At 38.0% G+C, this 20,458-nt stretch overlaps 2 protein-coding genes across 4 annotated transcripts; both read left to right on the plus strand.

Annotated features, from left to right (window-relative positions):
- The first annotated feature begins 73 nt into the window (after positions 1-73).
- On the plus strand, positions 74-14,364 carry cfap65 (cilia and flagella associated protein 65). Of its 2 annotated transcripts, XM_058787737.1 has the most exons (33): positions 74-239; positions 859-938; positions 1,444-1,613; positions 2,129-2,231; positions 2,623-2,789; positions 2,881-3,080; positions 3,606-3,730; positions 3,811-4,033; positions 4,126-4,394; positions 4,502-4,699; positions 4,903-5,292; positions 5,494-5,631; positions 5,721-5,960; positions 6,703-6,927; positions 7,010-7,156; positions 7,330-7,495; positions 8,017-8,145; positions 8,410-8,623; positions 8,729-8,857; positions 8,947-9,123; positions 9,210-9,276; positions 9,368-9,478; positions 10,511-10,702; positions 10,857-11,006; positions 11,098-11,241; positions 11,565-11,681; positions 12,133-12,270; positions 12,373-12,417; positions 12,567-12,790; positions 12,924-13,031; positions 13,401-13,694; positions 13,789-13,923; positions 14,088-14,364. In XM_058787737.1, the coding sequence occupies exons 1-33, from the start codon at positions 221-223 to the stop codon at positions 14,227-14,229; spliced, it is 5,376 nt and encodes a 1,791-aa protein (XP_058643720.1). In that variant the 5' UTR covers positions 74-220; the 3' UTR covers positions 14,230-14,364. The 2 variants fall into 2 exon arrangements, with proteins under 2 accessions (XP_058643720.1, XP_058643721.1); XM_058787738.1 differs by lacking the exons at positions 74-239; positions 859-938; positions 2,129-2,231 and having other exon boundaries at positions 1,568-1,613.
- Positions 14,365-14,610: 246 nt separating this feature from the next.
- Positions 14,611-19,414, plus strand: LOC131547282 (melanoregulin-like). Of its 2 annotated transcripts, none has more exons than XR_009272890.1 (6): positions 14,611-14,887; positions 16,464-16,650; positions 17,522-17,612; positions 18,392-18,555; positions 18,771-18,968; positions 19,193-19,414. XR_009272890.1 is itself a non-coding variant. In XM_058787742.1 (6 exons), exons 1-5 carry the CDS (start codon positions 14,820-14,822, stop codon positions 18,846-18,848), a joined length of 588 nt encoding a protein of 195 aa, XP_058643725.1. In that variant the 5' UTR covers positions 14,799-14,819; the 3' UTR covers positions 18,849-18,851; positions 19,193-19,414. The 2 variants fall into 2 exon arrangements, 1 of the variants encoding a protein (XP_058643725.1); XM_058787742.1 differs by having other exon boundaries at positions 14,799-14,887; positions 18,771-18,851.
- The last annotated feature ends 1,044 nt before the right edge of the window (positions 19,415-20,458 follow it).

Consider the following 20,458-nt stretch of genomic DNA (forward strand, 5'->3'; position numbering starts at 1 on the left):
GCATTCGATCTCACCTGACTGCTAAAGGTATTGTTGAAGTCCTTGAGCAAAAAAAACAAAACAAAAAAAACAAACAAAAAAATGTCCCTCGGCTGCTTCCGTCGGCGTTGTCATGGAGCTCGAATACACAACTGAGCTGTGAGGAAAACTTTCAGCATGGCGAAACAAATAAACTGACATATTTCTATTCAGTTTTCTTGTTTGTTTGTGATATTACTGCATGAGATACAGATACAGTGGTAAGTTATCATTTTCAGTAGGATACATAACGTAAATACAACGCAACTTTTCCTCGTAAGCGCGTACCTGTAATACACTTGATAATGATTAGCAAACGGATTTATGATTTTTTTTTAAACAGAATTACAGCTTCTATTAACGCCATGTCAACTTTTTTAAAGAAAAGTAGTCAGTAGTCTAATTTTAGACATAAAACAGAAGATACCTTTGCATAGTCTCCAGAAAACCCACCGTAACACTTTAAAAACAACATTTCATTTGATGATCCTCTCAGGCAAAACACTTAAGCTAATAGAGAGGTTAAAGAAATGAGTGGCAGGGTCGTAAATTTACATAAGAGTTAACCTCACAGACATATATACAGATCCTGCTTATACAATAAATGGAGAGAAGAACAAATTAATGTAAATGCACCACTTTAGCATGCAGCTTTTTAAAGTAATACAGATATTGCCTAATGCCGTATGTTCATATTCATATTGTCAGATGAAATTTAGGTTAATTTCTGATATGGGCTCAGATCATTCAAGCAATTTGGTATAAAATATATATGAAATATTTGAAGCCCACAAATGCAGCAATATTTGAACACCTGTGGCTTGGGTGTTTGTTTTTTAGGTGCAATGTTGACGGATCATCCAGTGAATCCTCTGAGCTCAGGTATTCCCTTTGGAGTCACACACAACCCACATAGAAAGGTAAGGTGTTTTTTTTTTAGGTGTTTATTATGTTTGTATGGGAGATATGGGATAGTTGTCTTTTTTTTTCTTTTTGGCAAGGATTTCCCAGTGTGGGTTTTTGTAAGTTAAGTCAACTGCTTTTCCAAAAAAGAAAAAAAAAAGAAAAGAAAAGTTAAATATGGAACCTCTCTTTTAAGCAAAATTTAGACAATAAAACATAAAATATATATAACACATATAATAATTGTGCCAGCCTTCACATTTGATTACTAGCCCCAATTTTCTTATTCATTCTATCCTCTATTATTTTTTTGTTGTTCATGATTCTTGCCTACTTAATCGTGTTTCTTTATTCTGCTATTGTTTGCAGCTAGTTTCTAATAGTTTTTATATTTTAATAGTGTTTAATAAAAAGTTGACTGATTTTGCATTGACTTTTTGCTAAAATGCTTTGCTGAAATACACTGCCATCTACTGGTGCAAAGGCCAATAAACATTATGATTTACTTTCCTTTATTTTCAGAGGGTCTCACGCCTCAGGTCAGGCAGTCCTCTGAAGAGAAGTCAAAACTGCTTTTTTGGGGTGGAGACCTGGGCTGAGCTGGTCTGGGAGGGCTGGGAGCCAGGGCGAGAGTATACCAAATCATTGTTCCTTAGAAGCATTCATGGAAAACTCCAGAAACTTACCTTCAGGTCAGTCCACTTAAAACAATATCTCATTAAGACCAAAAATTACTTTTTCCAGAATTCAAAGGTAAGTTTGTGGTCAGTAAGATTTTTTAGAGTCTTCTTATGTTCACCAAGGCTGTGTTTATTTGATAAAAAGCTAAGCAATAAAAGCAGTAATATCTTGAAAGAGTATTCACATTTAAAATAACTGTTTTCTATTTGAGTATATTTCATTCTAATCATAATCATTCTAACATGCTGATTGCTTCTCTTGTTATTATCAATGTTGAAATGATTGTGCTGCTTACTATTTTTGTGGAAACTGATACAATATTTTTTTTTTTCACTTTTTTGATGAATAGAAAGTTAAAAAACAGCATTTATTTGAGATGTAAATGTTTAGTAACATCACAAATGTAACTTTTGATCAATTTAATGCTTCCCTGCTGAATAAAAGTATTCTTTTTTATCTCTCTGACCTAAAACGTTCAAACAGTAGTGTTTAAATTGATGTATTTGTTGTATTTTGTCCATTATAGACCTCCTACTTCCAAGTTCTTCAGCACACCATTTCCTCAGACCATCCTACTGAGCCCAGGAACTTCTTACTCACTCCCAGTTACTTTTCAGCCTCTTGAGAAAGTAAAGTTTAAATTACCTGTGCTTCTTATCTAATGTATTAGCATTCTTAAACTTGTTATATCATTGAAGCATTCATTAATCCTTCATTAATCCTATGCATTTTATAATCAACATTTACAACAAGTACACTGAAAAGAATTATACTACATTTTTTTAAGGTAAGCGGATGCAATCAATTTATTTTAGCTACATTTAGATAAACAAATTTAGTTGACTAACCTTCAGCAAAATTAGTTTATTTAAATGTAGCTACAATAAATTGATTGCAACCACTTACCTTAAATTTTTTTTTGTAAATTCAATTAATCATTTTTTTCAGTGTAATAATGAGAGATATTAAATTAATGACTAGATTTGCATATATTCTTCTTTCTTGCTCTTCTCTTCCCAGTGTGAGTATGCGGACACTATAGAGTTTCAGGGCAAGGAAGGCACATTCCACGTGTCTCTGCGAGCTGTGATTCCTCATCATGCCCTGGAGGTACCAGACACGGTGATGCTGCCACCCTGTGCTGCCCAGCACAGCTCCCAAACCAGCTTCCTCTTTCGTAATTCCAGGTAAAGCATGGCTAAAAATAATCTGAGTTATGGAGAAAGTGCAAAGAAAGTGCTGAATTTTGAAACCAGTGAATGCACATTTTTTCTCCAGTAAGCTGCAGACAGGATTCAGGTGGTTTGTGGATCCTCCGTTCCAGCTGTCCCCTGAGACTGGACAGTTGAAGCCTGGAGAAGAATGCAGGGTTACAGTAGAGTTTACACCCCAGCGGTCTCTAGTGTATCAGGCTGAGGCCTGCTGTGCTTTTGGAGATAATGGGGAAAGCAGCTGTACTGTGCTTCTGCGTGGGCTGTGTGAGTACACTGAGCTTTTCAAAGAATTTCAGAAAGCACACATTTTTGTATATTCTGGTCTTTTCTAACATTTTAATGTAATAAAATCATTCATTTTATTACATAGAGAAATAAATATATAGTAATTCTGCATTAGCCTTTAAAGACAGATGTACCATGAGCTCAGAATTTGTTAATCCATATGCTTTTGAAGCCATCAGTGGCATTATTTATTAAAAAACAATAAAAAATATCTATAAAACTAAATATAAATATAAAAAAATGACAAATATTTTGTACAACTTATAGTTTTTTGTGTATGCATAGATTATATTAGTTGTTTATATTTATGTATTTATTTGTATAGCTTACATATAAATATATATCATAGTTTATTGACATATGATACATATCATTGTTCATTTTTCCTGATTTTCAAATACTTTTTCTCAAATCATAGTTTTCAATGCTGTGATTTATATCAGACAATTGGTTTGGTTCATGGCTTAGAAATGACTCACATCACATTTAAATACCTTTCCACAGCCAAGTACCCTCACCTCCAGATCAGCTCCATGGGACAGGAGGAAGGCTGCAAGGTGCTTGAGTTTGGCAGTGTGGCAGTAGGAGACTCTCTTGAAAGGCACTTTGAGATCTACAACCTCTCCACTGTATGTTTCCCTCCACCCTGCATTGTTGCTCATCGAATATTTAGACTTCAGATATTTTGCTGTCACATTTTCTCTCTTAGGTTAGCACAACATTCAGTCTGTCCTGGTTGAGATGTCCCGCTCTCATGGAGTCTGTGTTCTGCTGTGAAGTTCATGAAGGGAAGATCGCTCCAAATTCAGTGTTGAAAGTCCCCGTCTGCTTCTCCCCACTCACAGTGGACAGCATAAGTGTGGACTATCTCTCTCTTACCTGTCCTGGGGCTGTAAGCAAAGACCTGCTCAAAGTGTCAGGCACATGCATAGGTACAATATATAACTCCACAGTAACAGCTTTCCAAACATTTGCTTATAAACATATCAAACCTGGTCTGACTGTCCTTATCTGTCCACTATAGGTCCAATAGTGTCTCTAAATACCTCTGTACTGGATTTTGGCTGTGTTGAGGAGGACACAGAGGTCACACGCAATGTACAGATCATCAACTCCTCTGCAGTATTGGCTCATTACCAGTTTGATGTGGACACTGGCAGCCATAGCGTGTTCAGCATTGACAAGCCTTGTGGCTCTCTGCCAGGCAGCAGCAAACTCACTCTGCGTATGAAGTTCCGCCCATATCAACCTATAGCTTATCACAAGACAGTGACCTGTTTACTGCTGCACAGGGTAGTCTGTCTATCTGTCTATCTGTTTGTTGGCTTCTTGGTTGAATATCTACTTTCTTATATTGTTTTCATTTGATTGATAGTGCAGTTCTGCTTTTCTCATTAAAGGAGCCACTGTTTCTGGATCTGATTGGCACCTGTCACTCAGAGCAGTTGAAGCCAGCCGTTTTAACCCCCATACACCTGAGTATCTACAGAATGAATCTGCTCCGAGGGCTCACCTGTTATCCTCCTGACATACTGAATGCCTTGCTGGACGATCACAAATTAAAACTGGATGATAGCGGAGCATTGCTAATCCAGGAGGTGTGTATTTGTCCATCTGCACCGTGATGCAACATACAATGTTCTGCCATCTAAGAGTTAAGTCAAACATCCTAACATCATATTCTTATATCTAATTCACAAAACAGTCAGGTACAACACAGCTAACGACAACAACAACAACAACAAAAGATAAATAAAGCATGGATGTGACGTCACATAACACTGCATCTAACTTTCTTTAGATTCCAGCAGAGGACACTGACAAATCCACACTTCTCTTCGACCCACGCAGTCCTCTGGAGGAGTATTTCCATGTTAATTCAGCACCTGAAGCGGAAACAGAAGTTGACAACACCTCAAACCCCTCCAGATTCCCCACCCCCCATGTTACAGTTCAGCCCTCTGAGCTCCTTTTTTATGACGGCCCAGCATCTAAGTCAGTCTCCATCACCAACCACACCAAAGGCAAGATCTGTCTGATTTGGACTCATGGAGCCGAATCCCCTTTCTCCATCTCTCCTCTCTCCTGTGAACTGGGTCCTCTAAAGAGCACAGCCTTCAGAGTGACATACAGTCCCAACCAGCAGAACGTCTTCCATGCAGCACAACTTGAGTGTTTCAATTTTTATAAGGTAATGTGAGACTAATATACTGGAAAATACTACATAACATGTTTGATATCCTCTGTCTGTGAGGTAAATCAATTTGGTGCCCTCCAGCAGTCTGTAAATGGGACATAAAGTGAAGATGAGTTCTGAGCATGAATGTTTAGTGTGACAATAGACCTATTACTTGGCTTGAATTTGGTTTTCAAATTTGGTTGTCATCCCCAGGTTCTGAGGGATCATAGAAATGTGGAGGATCGGACTTTGTGCCCACCCTGGTGCCTTACAGTCAGGGTGAGCGGTCACTCGTTTCAGCCTGGAAAAGAGCACTTCATCCCCAACTTCTCTCTTCAACACCCTAAAGTAGTGAGTCTGACATCTTTCATCATAATATGTAATCACTGGAAAAATACTATATGTAAATATAGGTATTGACACAGTCCATCTCCCATCAGGTATTCCCAGCACTGAGACAGGTGGCATACCGCAGTATTCTCCTGCAGAATACAGGGGATCTGCCCTTGATCTTCAGACTAGACCCAGAGGAATGTCCATCTGTATGTGTGCTGCCACCCAGTGGTCTGGTGCCACCAGGCAGCTACCAGATTCTCACATTCAGATGCACTCCATCACCGGATCACCCTGCCAGTATCCCTTTGTTATTACATCTGAATGCCAGCCCCAAACACACACAGGTTACACAATTTGCCACACTGAGTGATTGAAGCTCTTGGATGATTGATGGAACGTCTTGAGCAACAGAGAAACATGTCCAGTTGACTAGAATAGTCTAGAATTTTACATTTTTACAGAATCATTCTGTGATGTTTCAGCAGCTCATTTGCCAAATGGAAGTTTCTAAATAGTAGTTTTTAAGGCATTGAATGACATGCCTAAGAGGTGTATAGTAGAAAAATACAAATACTTTGTTACAGTACTTTTACAGTACAGTTCTTTTCTTTTACAGGAAATTCTTTTCTCGAGTATAAATATTTTTGTTGAATTATTTTGTTGAGTTCTTGAGTTTATGACTGTATGGACACAGGCACATTAGGCATCATTGTCAGATTTTGTTTCATTAATTGGGAAATTAGTTTTCAAATATAAAAATGAATAATTCAGTATTAAAAAATAAAGTGATGTAACAAGAACAAACATGATCTAACAATGAGCAAAAGTATATTTATTCATTAACCAAGATTAACAAGAGACCACAGTGTTCTGCTAAAGGACTCCGAAGAAGAATTTATGAAATTAAACTACTTTTGATACTAAAAGTAGTTTTAATGTCAATTACTTTTACTTGAGTATTTTTCTGATGAGCTACTTAAACTGTACTTGAATCAATTTCCAGAAAGTTATCCATACTTTTACTAAAGTGTGACACTGCCTGTCTGGAAATCTGATTAAAACTAGGAATTTCTGAATCTTCTGTAGGTACTGAATGTGGTCGCTGTTGCAGAGAAGCTTTCCATGAGTGTGGAGGGGAATGGCAGTCTGTTCTTTCAGCCCACAGCCATGGGCTCCTGCTCTGAGAGAACCCTGCGGGTGAAGAACCTGAGCAGAGTGCCAGTGGAGTTCAAGTGGAGGCTGTGTGGATCTGACCAAAGGGTTCTGACTGTACTGCCGGACACAGACACGCTCCAGCCCAATGAATCGAAGGTAAGGCTGCAATGTGATTGTGGTATTTTGGAGAATAGTAGTTTTAGTCTTATTAATGAAAGTTTTTTTTTTTTGCTTTCAGGTACAGAAGTGGTCCTTTGCTCCTATAGAGGAGATGATGTACAGCATGAAGCCCAGTCTCACGTTCTGGCCTGTCCAAATGCCACAATCCAAGAAGTCCAGGCTTATCATTAAAGCTGTTGGATTGGCATCCAAAGGGTCTCTCCAGGTGTGTTACCTGAATAGAACACAGAACTAATCTAATAATATATACAATGGAGCACATATTATATACCTTGCGTTGGGATGAGTTGGTTGTGCACACTTTCCTGTCATTTTTATGTAAAAAAAAAGTGACATTGTGTCATTAATTGTTGATATTTTCTTTTCTTTTTTTCATAGGCAGAGCATCCTGTTATAGATCTTGGTGAGGTCCTGGTGGGAAGCTGTAAGTCATTTGATGTCCCTCTACTGAACGACAGCCCCTGTGCTGTCAGCTTCTCTCTGACCACACAGCAGAGCGTCACAGTTACAGGCCTCCCCGAAGATATGACTCAAGATCCTTTGGGTTGGTGACATTGTCGATTCACTATTCTTAGAAATGTTTTTTTTCTGCCATTGCCAGGACTCTGTCTCACTTTAAATGCGTCACTGTCTATATTCAGGCATATGCATATTATGTACACTGCCATTCAAATTGATACTTTATTTAGCAATGATGCATTACATTGATCTAAAGTGACACTTAGGACGTTTAGAATGTTACAAAAAAATAGATTTAAAATAAATGCTGTTCTTTGAACTTTTTATTCATCAGAGATTCCTGAGGAAAAAATCCAGAAAAATATTTAGCAGCACAACTGTTTTCAGCATTGATAATAAAAAGAAATGTTTGCTATCACATATTCAAACATATTCAAATAGAAAACAGCTATTTTAAATTAAAATTTTTCACAATATTACTGTTTTTACTTCTTACCGACCACAAAAATTTGAACGGTAGTGTAGTTGTTTTATGTTGTACCTATGATTGCTGTCAAGTCAGTCTTTATTATTTATTCGTTTTTTAATTAAGCTTTACTTTTTCAGTTCTGGAGATGGAGAATGTGAGCAGAACCATACCTGCTGACTGCAGGCTACCGATCCGCTGCACAGTGAAACCGGCACGCAGGGCCCATTACTGCTGGACCATCAGTTACCACATCCTCAATGCCTCTGGTAGTGTACAAAGAAAACAGTGCTGTTTATGCTTTGCTTATGATTCTAGTGTTTACATGGCATTAGACCATAGTGCAACACCTTACCTACTGCAACATTCCAGCACCATTAGCCACCACTAACCAGAATAAACCAACCTGCACCAGCATGAAAACACATGCTGGTATTTTCAATTGGGTTATTAAGACAATATCACGTTTTGCATATTTGAGAAAATTGCTATGAGTAAATTTCACAATATAAAACGCTTTTTCCGGCGGCCAGGCTCAGGGGGAGGAGAGCCGCAATCTGTTTGCCATGTACAGGCCGAGGGAGTGTACCCCACCCTAGAGGTGATGGATGCCCGTAGCTGTGGCAGTGTGGAGGGTCTTAGTAAACTGCAGCTCTGGCGCCTCTTCAATCTGGATGCACTCAACACTTATCTGCGCAGAGATCCCAGCCCATCTGAGCTCACCTTCAGGGTGCCCACTAGACACAGGCAATACTTTTAGCTTTTTTTATTTTGCTTCAATTAAAACAGTCATAAATTCAGAGGTTTTGTTCTACCCCAATTTCTTTTGATAACTTTTAAAACCTTTTGCAGTTTTCAACGTTGCCCTTCCATCTTCACCTCAGCCATGTTGGATTTTAGCTTCAGCGCGGCTCCCCTAGGCTCAGACCCTTCTAGTATTCTGCTTTTGTTTAAGAACCCAGGAAGTATTCTTGTAGAGTGGTGAGCATCCATGAATTGATCTGCCTATATTTTAAGGTAGCAAATAATGTCACGCAGTATGAAGAAATGATCAAAATGGTCTCCCTCAGGTCATTCTTGCTTCCAGAGGACCAGCAGATTGAGCTGGAGTACTGGGCTGAGTCTGGAGATTTCAGTCCATCTGAGCTCCACCTGATGAAGATTCAGGACCACAGGCTCTTCTCCGTCTCCCCACACTCTGGTAAACTCCTGCCCGGCCAACAGAGGACGGTACAATTCACATACAGGTCAGGAATGAGCACAATAGTGCTTTTACACTTAAGTGTTGTTTAATGAGGCACAGAAAACTATAAGGCATATGCTTCTCTCCCAGACATGACTTTGTGGGGACAGATCGTCTTCCTGTCTTGTTGAAACTTTCACATGGAAGAGAAATACTGGTGAGGCAAATGATTCTTGTCATTGCAGCACATGCATCATTTTAAAAATGATTTATGCTGACAAATCTTGATTATTTTTTTGTTTTTCCAGATGAATTTTATAGGAGTAACTGTGGAAAGAGACAGACGCTACATTTACCTCTCCTCCAACCAGCACATCTTTTCCCCGGTGGCAATTGGCGGGTTCAGTCCCCCCAAACAGGTTTGTAGGCCTATAAGTTACATGAACTGAGATTTTCCCTGAAAGCCGTTTTTATAAGCTGTTTAGTTTATATAATAGACTTTTTATTTTATTATAGACTCTTAAATAAGAGGTATATAATATAATATAATATAACATAATATATTATATTATATTATATTATATTATATTATATTATATTATATTATATTATAATATATCATAATATATTATGTTATATTATATTATATTATCAGACCTTTGAAAAGGTCACTGACAAAACATTAACAAAATATACTGTATGTATGTGTGTGTGTATATATATATATATATATATATATATATATATATATATATATATATATATATATATATACACACACATACACACATACAGTGGAGATCTAAATTAGAGAACAATTTATGAACACTTTTATTCAGAAATAATGTAATTTTAAATAATGTAATAACAAAATTTGAAGGAACTAAAAGTTGTGGCTATATCATGCTAGTAGAACAGTGTTTTACAAGATAACCAAGGCACTTAAACAAAAACTCTTTATTTTGTGGAAAACACAGTGATCAAAATTAGAGAACACCAATGATTGAAGCACGAAGAAAGATTCTGAAGGTCACAGCATTCAAAAATTAGTAGGAAATGTAGAGGCCCTTGCTTTGAATGACTTCAGCACATCTGTGGCCACAGGACATCACTAGTTTCTCAGACTGCTTTGGTGTGATCTCGGTCCACTCTTCTTCCAGTCTCTTCCACAGTTGAGTGGATTTCCCACAGTTCAGTGGGTTTCTTAGCCATAACTTTGAACATTCAGAATTGAAAACTTCTGAGTTTAGTGTACAGAAACTTGAAGTGTTCATAGATTATTGTTGTGCACAGTAGGGGCCTTGGAGTCAAAATCGTTGAGAATCTTACAGGATAAAATGCCTTAAAAATAATTGTATTCATTGTTTATTTATTGGCAGGTCCTTACAGTCATAGAAATCATGTGTTTATTTTTAATAGTCACAGATGTGCTAAATGTTTAATCTGCACAGGTGTTTGAGTTGTATAATGCAGGCGCTCTTCCGCTGAGATATCACATCGACACCACTCCCCTGGAGGAGCTGATGGAGGAGAACTTCAGTCACCCAGTCTTACAGTGTCTGAACCCTGGAGGAGAAGTGGAACCAGGCCACACCGCCCTGGTGGAGTGGATCTTCTCCCCACTGGAGGCTAAAACATACAGTGTTAGTTACTCCACAAAAACACCCACTTAAAAATGTGCCTGCTACCAAAAACATTTCACATAGTAACACTTGTTTTTGTCTGAAAAGAAATTACTGTCTACTTTAATATGCAAACCATTAAGTGTTTTATACTGAGTTTGGTGTACAATTCCAGGTGGATGTACCTATACACATGGTGGAGGGGGACAGCATGTTTGTAACTTTTGAGGGCCAAGGCTTTGATGAAAGAGAGGCAGAACCCATTCAGATACAAGATGGGCGTATTACTGTGCCTTGCACTCAAAGAATCCCAGTACCTGGACAAGTAAGACAGTGCTTGATGAAACAAGCCATATATAAGAAGTGTTCCACATGAAATGGAAGCCAAAAATTTCCATCTCTTTCTTTGTGAATAGGTGGTGTTCCTGTCAGAAGAGAGAGTGTGTTTTGGTGATATCCCAGTGGGCTCTCATATTACACGCATCCTTTTTTTGACCAATGTCTCACACACAGACCAAGTGTTGTATAAATGGAATGGAACAAGCACAGAATGCCAACAGGTATATAGATTTAAAGCAACAGATCATGTAAAAATGAAAAATCTGTTATATTGTGCAAAAGTCATATGGGCCACTTTTATGGTGTTTTTATGATGTTTTTGAAGCTTGACAGAAGTGAAATGTCACTATGGAACCATAAACTGTCATTATGTGCAAAAGAACTGCATGATTTTTCAGACTTTTTTTATTTTGTGTGCCACAGAAAAAATATCAGCATAAGGCTTTGGAACAAACTGATACCATGTATAACTGATCATGGCCAGTCTACTCAGTATATTGATTATTGACCGCATGTTTTCATTTGTTTGTCACACTGAGCGTAGACTGTAAAGATCCGTCCTGAGAGTGGTCGTCTGGCACCAGAGGAGAGTGTTCTCTGCATCCTGACAATACAGGACTCGGGCAGCCCTACTTTCTATCAGCAAGACCTCATCTGTGAGGTGACAAATACAAAGATACACAAATGAGCACGTGCACATAGAAACACATACATCTTTAAAAAGGTAAACTACTATCTAAATGTTTGGGGTCAGTAATTTATGTTTTTGTTTTTGATAGAAATCTCATATGCTCACTATGGCTACATTCATTTGACCAAAATACAGTTAGCAAATCAAATATCTAAAAACAATAATATTGTGAATATTATTACAGTCTAAAATAACTGTTTTCTATTTGAATATATTATAAAATGTAATTTATTCCTGTGATGGTAAAGCTGAATTTTCAGCAGCTGTCACATGATCCTTCAGAAATCATTCTAATATGCTGATTTGGTGTTGATTTAAGAAAAATTTATTATTATCAGTGTTGAAAACTGTTGTGTTGCTTAATATTTTTGTGGAAACAATGGTGCATTTTTTCCAGAATACTATTTTCCGTTTCTGTCAGATAACTCTTGTGAAGAAGCTTGCACAGTATCACAAAGACCTTCGACAGTGGGAGGAGGAGACCGAAAGACAGAAATATGAGTTTACTATCACTGAGAAAGACCTGATACAGGCAAACCAACTGGATAAATGCTCTCAGGTCAGAAAGACACATTTTAGACTGTAACTTTGACAATTTTCCTTTTACATTTCATTCACTGTATCAAAACATCATTTTAAAAAAACTGATTGACTTCCTCAGGAAGGTGCAGTGTTTGAACAGAAAACTGGCACAAGAAAATACAAGGTAAACTACACCAGAAAAATAACAAATGAGTCTTATTTACAAATTATGTATCACATTCACATTTTGGGTTTTATTTACATGGTTGTATGGTTGTATGTGTACATTATATTTATAAGTGAGAGACCAATATTTTGTTGTTCATGTGGCAGACTCTTCCGCCCATCCGTAGCAGTGATCAAGCTGAAAGCGGTTCCTCAGTGAGACCCAGTCGGGCTGAACAGTGGGCTCAGCAGCAGACAGGCCAGGAAAGGAGAAGACGTCCCGAGCCTCCTCGTCCTGCAATACTGCACTTAGGTGTCACTGCACGCTCTCACAGCCTCATGGAGTATCGGACACATTTCCCCACTCAGTTCAACACTCATTACATCAACAGGTACAACTGGGTGCAAAACTTTAAAATCTATAAATGTTTTTATTTAAACTTGGAGATAAACAGTGAGTAAGGATTAAAAATGAATAACAAGTCAGACATGATGATGGTTATTTTATCATTATATTTCTTTCAGGTCTAGGCAACCCAAGCTTTTTCAGTCTGGGACAGGTGCAGACCTGCCCCCACTGACTCTGGGTCCTGAGAGAGATGTCATCACACACGTGCTCACCTCTTTACTACAGTATGACTTAAATTGTTTTATTAATACAATTCTGTTCAAAAGTTTGGGGTCAGTAATTATTTTTTTGTTTGTTTCTGTTTTAAATTAATACTTTCATAGAGAAAAGATGCATTAACGTTTGATGCATTGATCAAAAGTGACAGTAAAGATATTTATAATGTTACGGAAGATTGTATTTCAAATAAATGCTGTTCTTTTGAACTTTTTATTCCTCAAAGAACCATGAAAAAATGAAGGCAGCTCTTCTGACTTATTCTGTCCTATTCTTTTTTATTCTTTCTATAAATAAAGGAGACTTGACTTATTAAATGGAACAACTATCATTCAGTAGGAGGTCACGCTGGTTTTTTATTATGTATGCTCCTACAGGAGTCTCCTAGATGAGCCTCAGTTCCAGCAGTCTCTGGTAGAGGGCGACAATGAGCAGGTGCCATACTTCACACAGCTGCGGCCTGCTCCTGCGCGCCCCACAAAAACACGACCCCGCTCTGCTGCAGGCAACCAGAGTCCTGTAGAAATGTCCAGTGTGTCCAGTGTCACTCCAGCAGAGACTTACACAGGAAACTGTAGCACTGCAGACAGACCCAAGAGTGAGTGTGTCCAGGAGTCTCTGAGAGAAGTCCAGGAGGTGATAAAAACGAAGGTCCAGGAGTCCATTCGCAGGTGTGCTATGACACTAGAAAGAGACAATTTAGTCACAAATCAAATGTTGCCATTTAAACAACTTAAATTCATTCTCTCTCATTCTTTTCTGCAGGTTGCCTGAGTTTAGTGACCTAGTGGAGGACATTTTGCTCAACACCTTGCAGAACCTAATGATGGAGGCTTTCTTGGGTGAGCTGGTCCTGACAACACGACCACGAATCATCGCTCTTCCACCTTCTTCTTCCAGGTCACATCTACATTATATGTTAACCTCACACTTATCTGTATTAGGTTTTTTTTTTACATTATTTTTTAATAAGAAATGCCTCCCAAGTGGCATTGACTCTTCTTGTTTGATTAGCTGAAGTGGTATTAGCCAAGACTTTACTTTCTCATTTTATGTATGTGTAGGAAAAACAGCCTTGGCTCCAACAGACAGTCCAGGGCCGAATCGAATAACAACAGGGAGCAGATGCGCCTCCTAGTGACCAGCCCAGGCCCCTACATGTCTACTCAAGCCATGGTCTCAAACCTGGAGCCTGAGCAGCAATGAGCCATTCTGCACTATTAACTTAACACTCAATATCTGTATGACATGTTTGAGACTGATTCGTATTAAACCGTTTTTAAAAATGATACACCCTGGTATAAATTATCTGAATCTGTCCAATCACCAACAGCTGGATCTTCCAGGCGTTGACATAGCTCAACACATTGTTTTGGTTCTAAAAGATGTGGAATGTTAAACGTCGCATAGTTCCTTGAATTGTGAAGCAATTTAGTTAGAAAGAAAGTTCCCAGATGTACAGTAGGTCACATGAAGTACAGTAGCCATTTCTACATATAAACATGAATATATCCATTTAAAATAAGGCAGCTCCAGATGTAGTGTTTCTGTTTTATTTGTGCTGACTGTCTTGACTTTGGTTAGTCCCATGGGCATTTAAACAGTGCAGTCACATGGCCAGAGTTGCTCATTATCAAATTAAGGACACCGCCTGTGAGAAATAACTTTGGCAGCACAATTTTCTGTCCTAGTGCATGGAGGATGTTGGCTCTACTATAAGGAACAATAATAATAACTATGAGGATGATGTACTGAATTTTAGCTCATTTTAAGGGAAAATCTCCATTTTGCTCTAAATGGGCGCCTTTTATTCTGGCTGCTGTCCTATTCATGAAACTACTGAGGAGAAAGATTGTATATTAAGGTAAGCGACAAAGTTTTTTTCTTGTATAGTTTATATAATTAAAAACAATTGCATTATGAAAAAAATATATGTATGTACAGGTGCATCTCAATAAATTAGAATGTTGTGGAAAAGTTCATTTATTTCAGTAATTCAACTCAAATTGTGAAACTCTTGTATTAAATAAATTCATTGCACACAGACTGAAGTAGTTTAAGTCTTTGGTTCTTTTAATTGTGATGATTTTGGCTCACATTTAACAAAAACCCACCAATTCACTATCTCAACAAATTAGAATACTTCATAAGACCAATAAAAAAAACATTTTTAGTGAATTGTTGGCCTTCTGGAAAGTATGTTCATTTACTGTATATGTACAATACAATCTTGACAATACAATACTTGGTCAAGCACACCAACACCATGGTCATTTAACCAACTTTTGGTGCTTTTGGCAGTGTGAGCAGGTGCCAAATCCTGCTGGAAAATGAAATCAGCATCTTTAAAAAGCTGGTCAGCAGAAGGAAGCGTGAAGTGCTCCAAAATTTCTTGTTAAACGAGTGCAGTGACTTTGGTTTTCAAAAAACACAATGGACCAACACCAGCAGATGACATTGCACCCCAAATCATCACAGACTGTGGAAACTTAACACTGGACTTCAAGCAACTTGGGCTATGAGCTTCTCCACCCTTCCTCCAGACTCTAGGACCTTGGTTTCCAAATTAAATACAAAACTTGCTCTCATCTGAACAGAGGACTTTGGACCACTGGGCAACAGTCCAGTTCTTCTCCTTAGCCCAGGTAAGACGCCTCTGTATGTGGTTCAGGAGAGGACAACTGTAGCCAAATTCCTTGACACGTCTGTGTGTGGTGGCTCTTGATGCCTTGACCCCAGCCTCAGTCCATTCCTTGTGAAGTTCACCCAAATTCTTGAATCGATTTTGCTTGACAATCCTCATAAGGCTGCGGTTCTCTCGGTTGGTTGTGCATCTTTTTCTTCCACACTTTTTCCTTCCACTCAACTTTCTGTTAACATGCTTGGATACAGCACTCTGTGAACAGCCAGCTTCTTTGGCAATGAATGTTTGTAGCTTACCCTCCTTCTGAAGGGTGTCAATGATTGTCTTCTGGACAACTGTCAGATCAGCAGTCTTCCCCATGATTGTGTAGCCTAGTGAACCAAACTGAGAGACCATTTTGAAGGCTCAGGAAACATTTGCAGGTGTTTTGAGTTGATTAGCTGATTAGCATGTCACCATATTCTAATTTGTTGAGATAGTGAATTGGTGGGTTTTTGTTAAATGTGAGCCAAAATCATCACAATTAAAAGAACCAAAGACTTAAACTACTTCAGTCTGTGTGCACTGAATTTATTTAATACACAAGTTTCAAAATTTGAGTTGAATTACTGAAATAAATGAACTTTTCCACGACATTATAATTTATTGAGATGCACCTGTATATATGATATATGTGTAAAAATGACAAATATCACCAAAATTAAATGTGTTATTCATCAGTAGAATCTACTTTATCCAAATGTGTTTGTGAAATGTAGTTTAATAAAGTCTCTAAATACAGTGTTGCCTCCTCAAGGTCCAGTATGTCCAGTGGCAGTGAGACAGCCGTGGCTCATGAGCTGCAGGACAGCAGATCTGGACCTGAGAAGGAGGTGAGGACCTGGAGCAGTGCTCAAACCTCCATCTCCACTACTGAGGGGGAATCAGATGCTCAATTACATGCATTCATCAAGATGAGGAACAAAGTGGACAAAGATACTGAGGTGAAGAACAAATACACATGCACTCTGAGATACAAGCAAGGACTGTGAAAACGAATACAGAACTAAGCGAGTGAATATATTTTACAACAGCTATATAGTTAATATAGTTAATTCTTAATTATTCAGACAGGTGTCGTCTCTACCAACGATACACAGCTATCATACACATCAGTCTCGCGTGTTTTCATAGAAAAACAATGGAAAAGTAGCGCATTGGAATGGAAAATTGTGTTCTGTGTGACCCTTATGCAGGTATGCCTAAACCAGCACAAAATCCGTAAGTTCTTCCATGCCTTCTGCTCTCTGCTTTAGAGCAGATGTGACTTTGACTGACTTTTTTGTAGTGGATTTTGGCTATGAGTAAACACGTCGGAATTTAGGCAGATGTAATTTGCCAATTTTCTTAAATTGAATTCAGCGCAACTGTACCAGAAAGACCAGTGATGAAGAGTTCACTTCCCTAAGGTGAGGTGAGGACACCGATCTGGTGCATCACATTTGAATCGTTTTAACTGTAAACCAGTCACATGATCAGAGCAGAAATTCTTGCTTCTTTGGTCCTGTTTGTTTAAATAAAATGCAATGCATGTGATTCTAACAACCTTACGTTGTTGATGTTTCCTGTATGTCAGTGTCCACTTCATACAGTAGCTTTAACTTTTCTCATGTTTATCAGGCTGTGGACAGCTTGGAGAGCACATGGTCTATAATGCACTTACGAACTTGTTAGTGTCAATCGACGGTAACCCAATAGTGATGTTCTGCCATGCAACCTATGCCTCCATCCACAAAGCTCTTCAAAGCTTTCTTTCTGTCTTGCTCTTTGACCACACTTCCACTATTTGTGTGTGTGTGTGTGTGTGTGTGTTAGGAATGGGAGAAACTGAACTATGATATTCACACTCTAAGGTGTGCTCGTAAAGAAGTTTGTATACGTTGGAAGAAGATCTTGCTTCAGCTGGGTGAGGTGGACAATAACTATTTTTATATTTATTATTTTTATTTTTTAAATGATTGAATAAATATTTATGTTTATATTATCGCTGTATGTTTTATTTATGTACACTGTTTATGTTTCTTTTCTTTTTTTTAAAGAAGTGAATACTTTTATTTAGCAAGGATGCATTAAATTGATCCAGAGTGACAGTAAATACATTGATAAACAATATGTTGTTCTTTTTTATATATTTCTTTTATATAGATGTTTCCACAAAAATATTCAGCAGCACAACTAAGAAATGTTTATAAAATTAAATGTTTCTTAAGCAGCAAATCAGCATATTAGAATCATTTCTGAAGGATCATGTGACACTGAAGACTGAAGCTTGACCTTCACAATAAAATGACATTTTAAAATATATAAATTTGACTGAACTTGTAATAATATTTCTTACTGACTTACCGCCCCCAAACTTCTGAACGGTAGTGTATTTATATATTTTTTAAATTGATATTATATTTGTTCTCTATTTTTTTATCCGTCTTGCTGAATTTTCTTTTTTCTTCGTTTTCCAGCTCTTGTCAGGGCTTACAAGAACAATACTCATTTTGTCTTTAAAAATTTCAATTATTTATGCTTAAATGTACAATGCAGAATGCCAGTTAACATAATAGTAATAGCATACCAAGTCAAATGTGACCCTTATTTGCCAATCTAATGGCAGTGGCGTGTGAGCATGTCTTTGTCTCTGAAGAAGTGCAGTCATGTAAATGTAAATGTGCATGTATGATGTTGATCCAGGTTATCAGAAGGAGGCAGACTCCTTACTGACAGTGAACAGACAGACGGTTCTGAGTGACTGGGAGAATGTGGAGAAAGCCAGAGAACTTCTGCGAATAGTGTCAGAGGAAACAGGCCTCTTCCCCCGTGGACTCAGCAACAGTGGAAGATACATCTTTGTCATGGTAAATAAATGTCTGCATCATAAATGACAGTCCTCAGTCCTACAGCCTCGATACTTTACTGTATGTGTACTCATCACGATAAACGTGTAATGTAAAAAGTAGAGTTATCTGCATGATTCTATTTGACTTAATCAAGGATGTGCCTCTTTTACAAGCAGCTCGGTGGAGCTGAAGGACTTATAATGAGCATTTTAATTGTTATGATCATTTCCTAGGATCGACTGGTGTCTCTGGACAGTGCTGAAGACTTTGTGCAGCTGGCCAAAGAGAAATATCCAAGAATTGAGTCTTGAGATGTAAAGGAACTTTTAAGTTTGGACTCGTTTGCTCTCTTTAATGCTTCGTTGTTGTTTTGTCCTGAGGAATAGAGACTAAATGACATTATATTCGGAAATTCAGAAAGATATCAGCAAGTAAGAAAAATATGATGTATACATCTAGAACAAGTCACTTTTGAAAATACTTCATATTTCCTTAATTCTTCCACTTTTTAACAGTAATCCAGTTTAATTCACTATTTTAAATGTTATTTACATTCTTTTGTTTCTCTTTGGTAGTGTCAATGCATAAATGTAAAATGTAAGTGTAAACAGATACAATACACATATTCATTTATTTATTGGTATTCATTATTCAGATTACAGTATACTGTAGTGTCAAAGGGCCCGACGCGGGAGTGGAGCCTCGGAACACGATTACTACCGAGGGGGACCCAATGCGCCATTTCTGCCAAGGGTGGGCCCCGAGTCAACATGCTGTTCAGGGGGTCCAGTAACTGTAGTGGCGCTCCTGGGTAAGGGCATTAATTGTGGTGTAGACACTCTCTAAAACTCACTTGTATCACTGTTATTTACATAAAACTGAGAGACTTTTATGCTGGTCCCCGTAGATAGACGGAAGTCTAAACGATTCTGAAAAAAATAATTACTGAATGCACTTTTAATAAATAATATAATTTAATCTCAATAACTGAATCTAACTAAACCTACAGGTTTTACTTTATTCTCAGTTGGCCTGCGTGTTAATGTGAATAGAAAATCCCCTTTTGTGATTTTATGTACTTCATCATATTCGCCAGCAGAGGTCAGTCTAACCTATTTGAAAATACTGTTGTTGTTTTTTTCCCTCTTAGCAGTAGTCCAGCATGAGCTCACTAAACATCTAAAGACATGACATATACCATGATGAAGATTGACTACAGTGTATTTCGTAACTCTTTGCTTGATGCCATGCATGTCTGTTTAATATCCTTCTATCAGATAATAAGTGAGTGTGGTCATAGTTTCAGCTGTGCACGTTGACCTATATATTGTTGTCTCCTGGGCCTGATCTGAGGGGCCAGAAACAGATGTGGAGCAGAGAAAGAGAGAGAGAGTTTGAGAAAGCAGTGTAAGGATGAGGAGGGGGCTTTATTATAAATCTTCTGAGTTTTCAAGCTTGGCTCTCTCTTATTGCTGAGGGCCAGCAGAAACACCTTGTTCTGATTAAATGTGTGTGTGTGTGTGTGTGTGTGTGTGTGTGTGTGTGTGTGTGTGTGTCTGTTCATGTCAGTGTGATAGTCCTGGCTTTGTTGTCACGTCCCTCTAGCAATTGCTGGAAATATTCATCCATGACCAAGAAAGGACAGGGTCCAACTCTCTACAGTTTACATCATCTCGGGGTCTGTCTATGAAAGATGATCTGCCCCCATTCACCTCGCAGACGGAGAAAAATAGGAGCATTTTATCCTTATGAAGGATATGTGATTGTATTTCATAATGACTATAATTACTGCTTGAGTCCAGCTTCATATCAGCTCTACAACTGGGTCAGAGTAGAGTCCTATCATATAGCAGAGTGTCTGTCCTTTTTTTCTTTTCTTTCTTCAGTCATTTCTCACTCTTTCATTCACTCTTTATTAACT

This window comes from Onychostoma macrolepis, chromosome 09 (genome assembly GCF_012432095.1).
Source record: "Onychostoma macrolepis isolate SWU-2019 chromosome 09, ASM1243209v1, whole genome shotgun sequence".
Classification (NCBI taxonomy): domain Eukaryota; kingdom Metazoa; phylum Chordata; class Actinopteri; order Cypriniformes; family Cyprinidae; genus Onychostoma; species Onychostoma macrolepis.

Coding starts and splice junctions, on each gene's coding strand:
- cfap65 (XM_058787737.1), top strand. Junction 939..1,443: donor CACACAACCCACATAGAAAG/GTAAGGTGTTTT, acceptor CTTTATTTTCAG/AGGGTCTCACGCCTCAGGTC. Junction 6,928..7,009: donor TCCAGCCCAATGAATCGAAG/GTAAGGCTGCAA, acceptor TTTTGCTTTCAG/GTACAGAAGTGGTCCTTTGC.
- LOC131547282 (XM_058787742.1), top strand. CDS start 14,820: ATGGGCGCCTTTTATTCTGGCTGCTGTCCTATTCATGAAACTACTGAG. Junction 17,613..18,391: donor GAAGATCTTGCTTCAGCTGG/GTGAGGTGGACA, acceptor ATGTTGATCCAG/GTTATCAGAAGGAGGCAGAC. Junction 18,556..18,770: donor GAAGATACATCTTTGTCATG/GTAAATAAATGT, acceptor ATCATTTCCTAG/GATCGACTGGTGTCTCTGGA.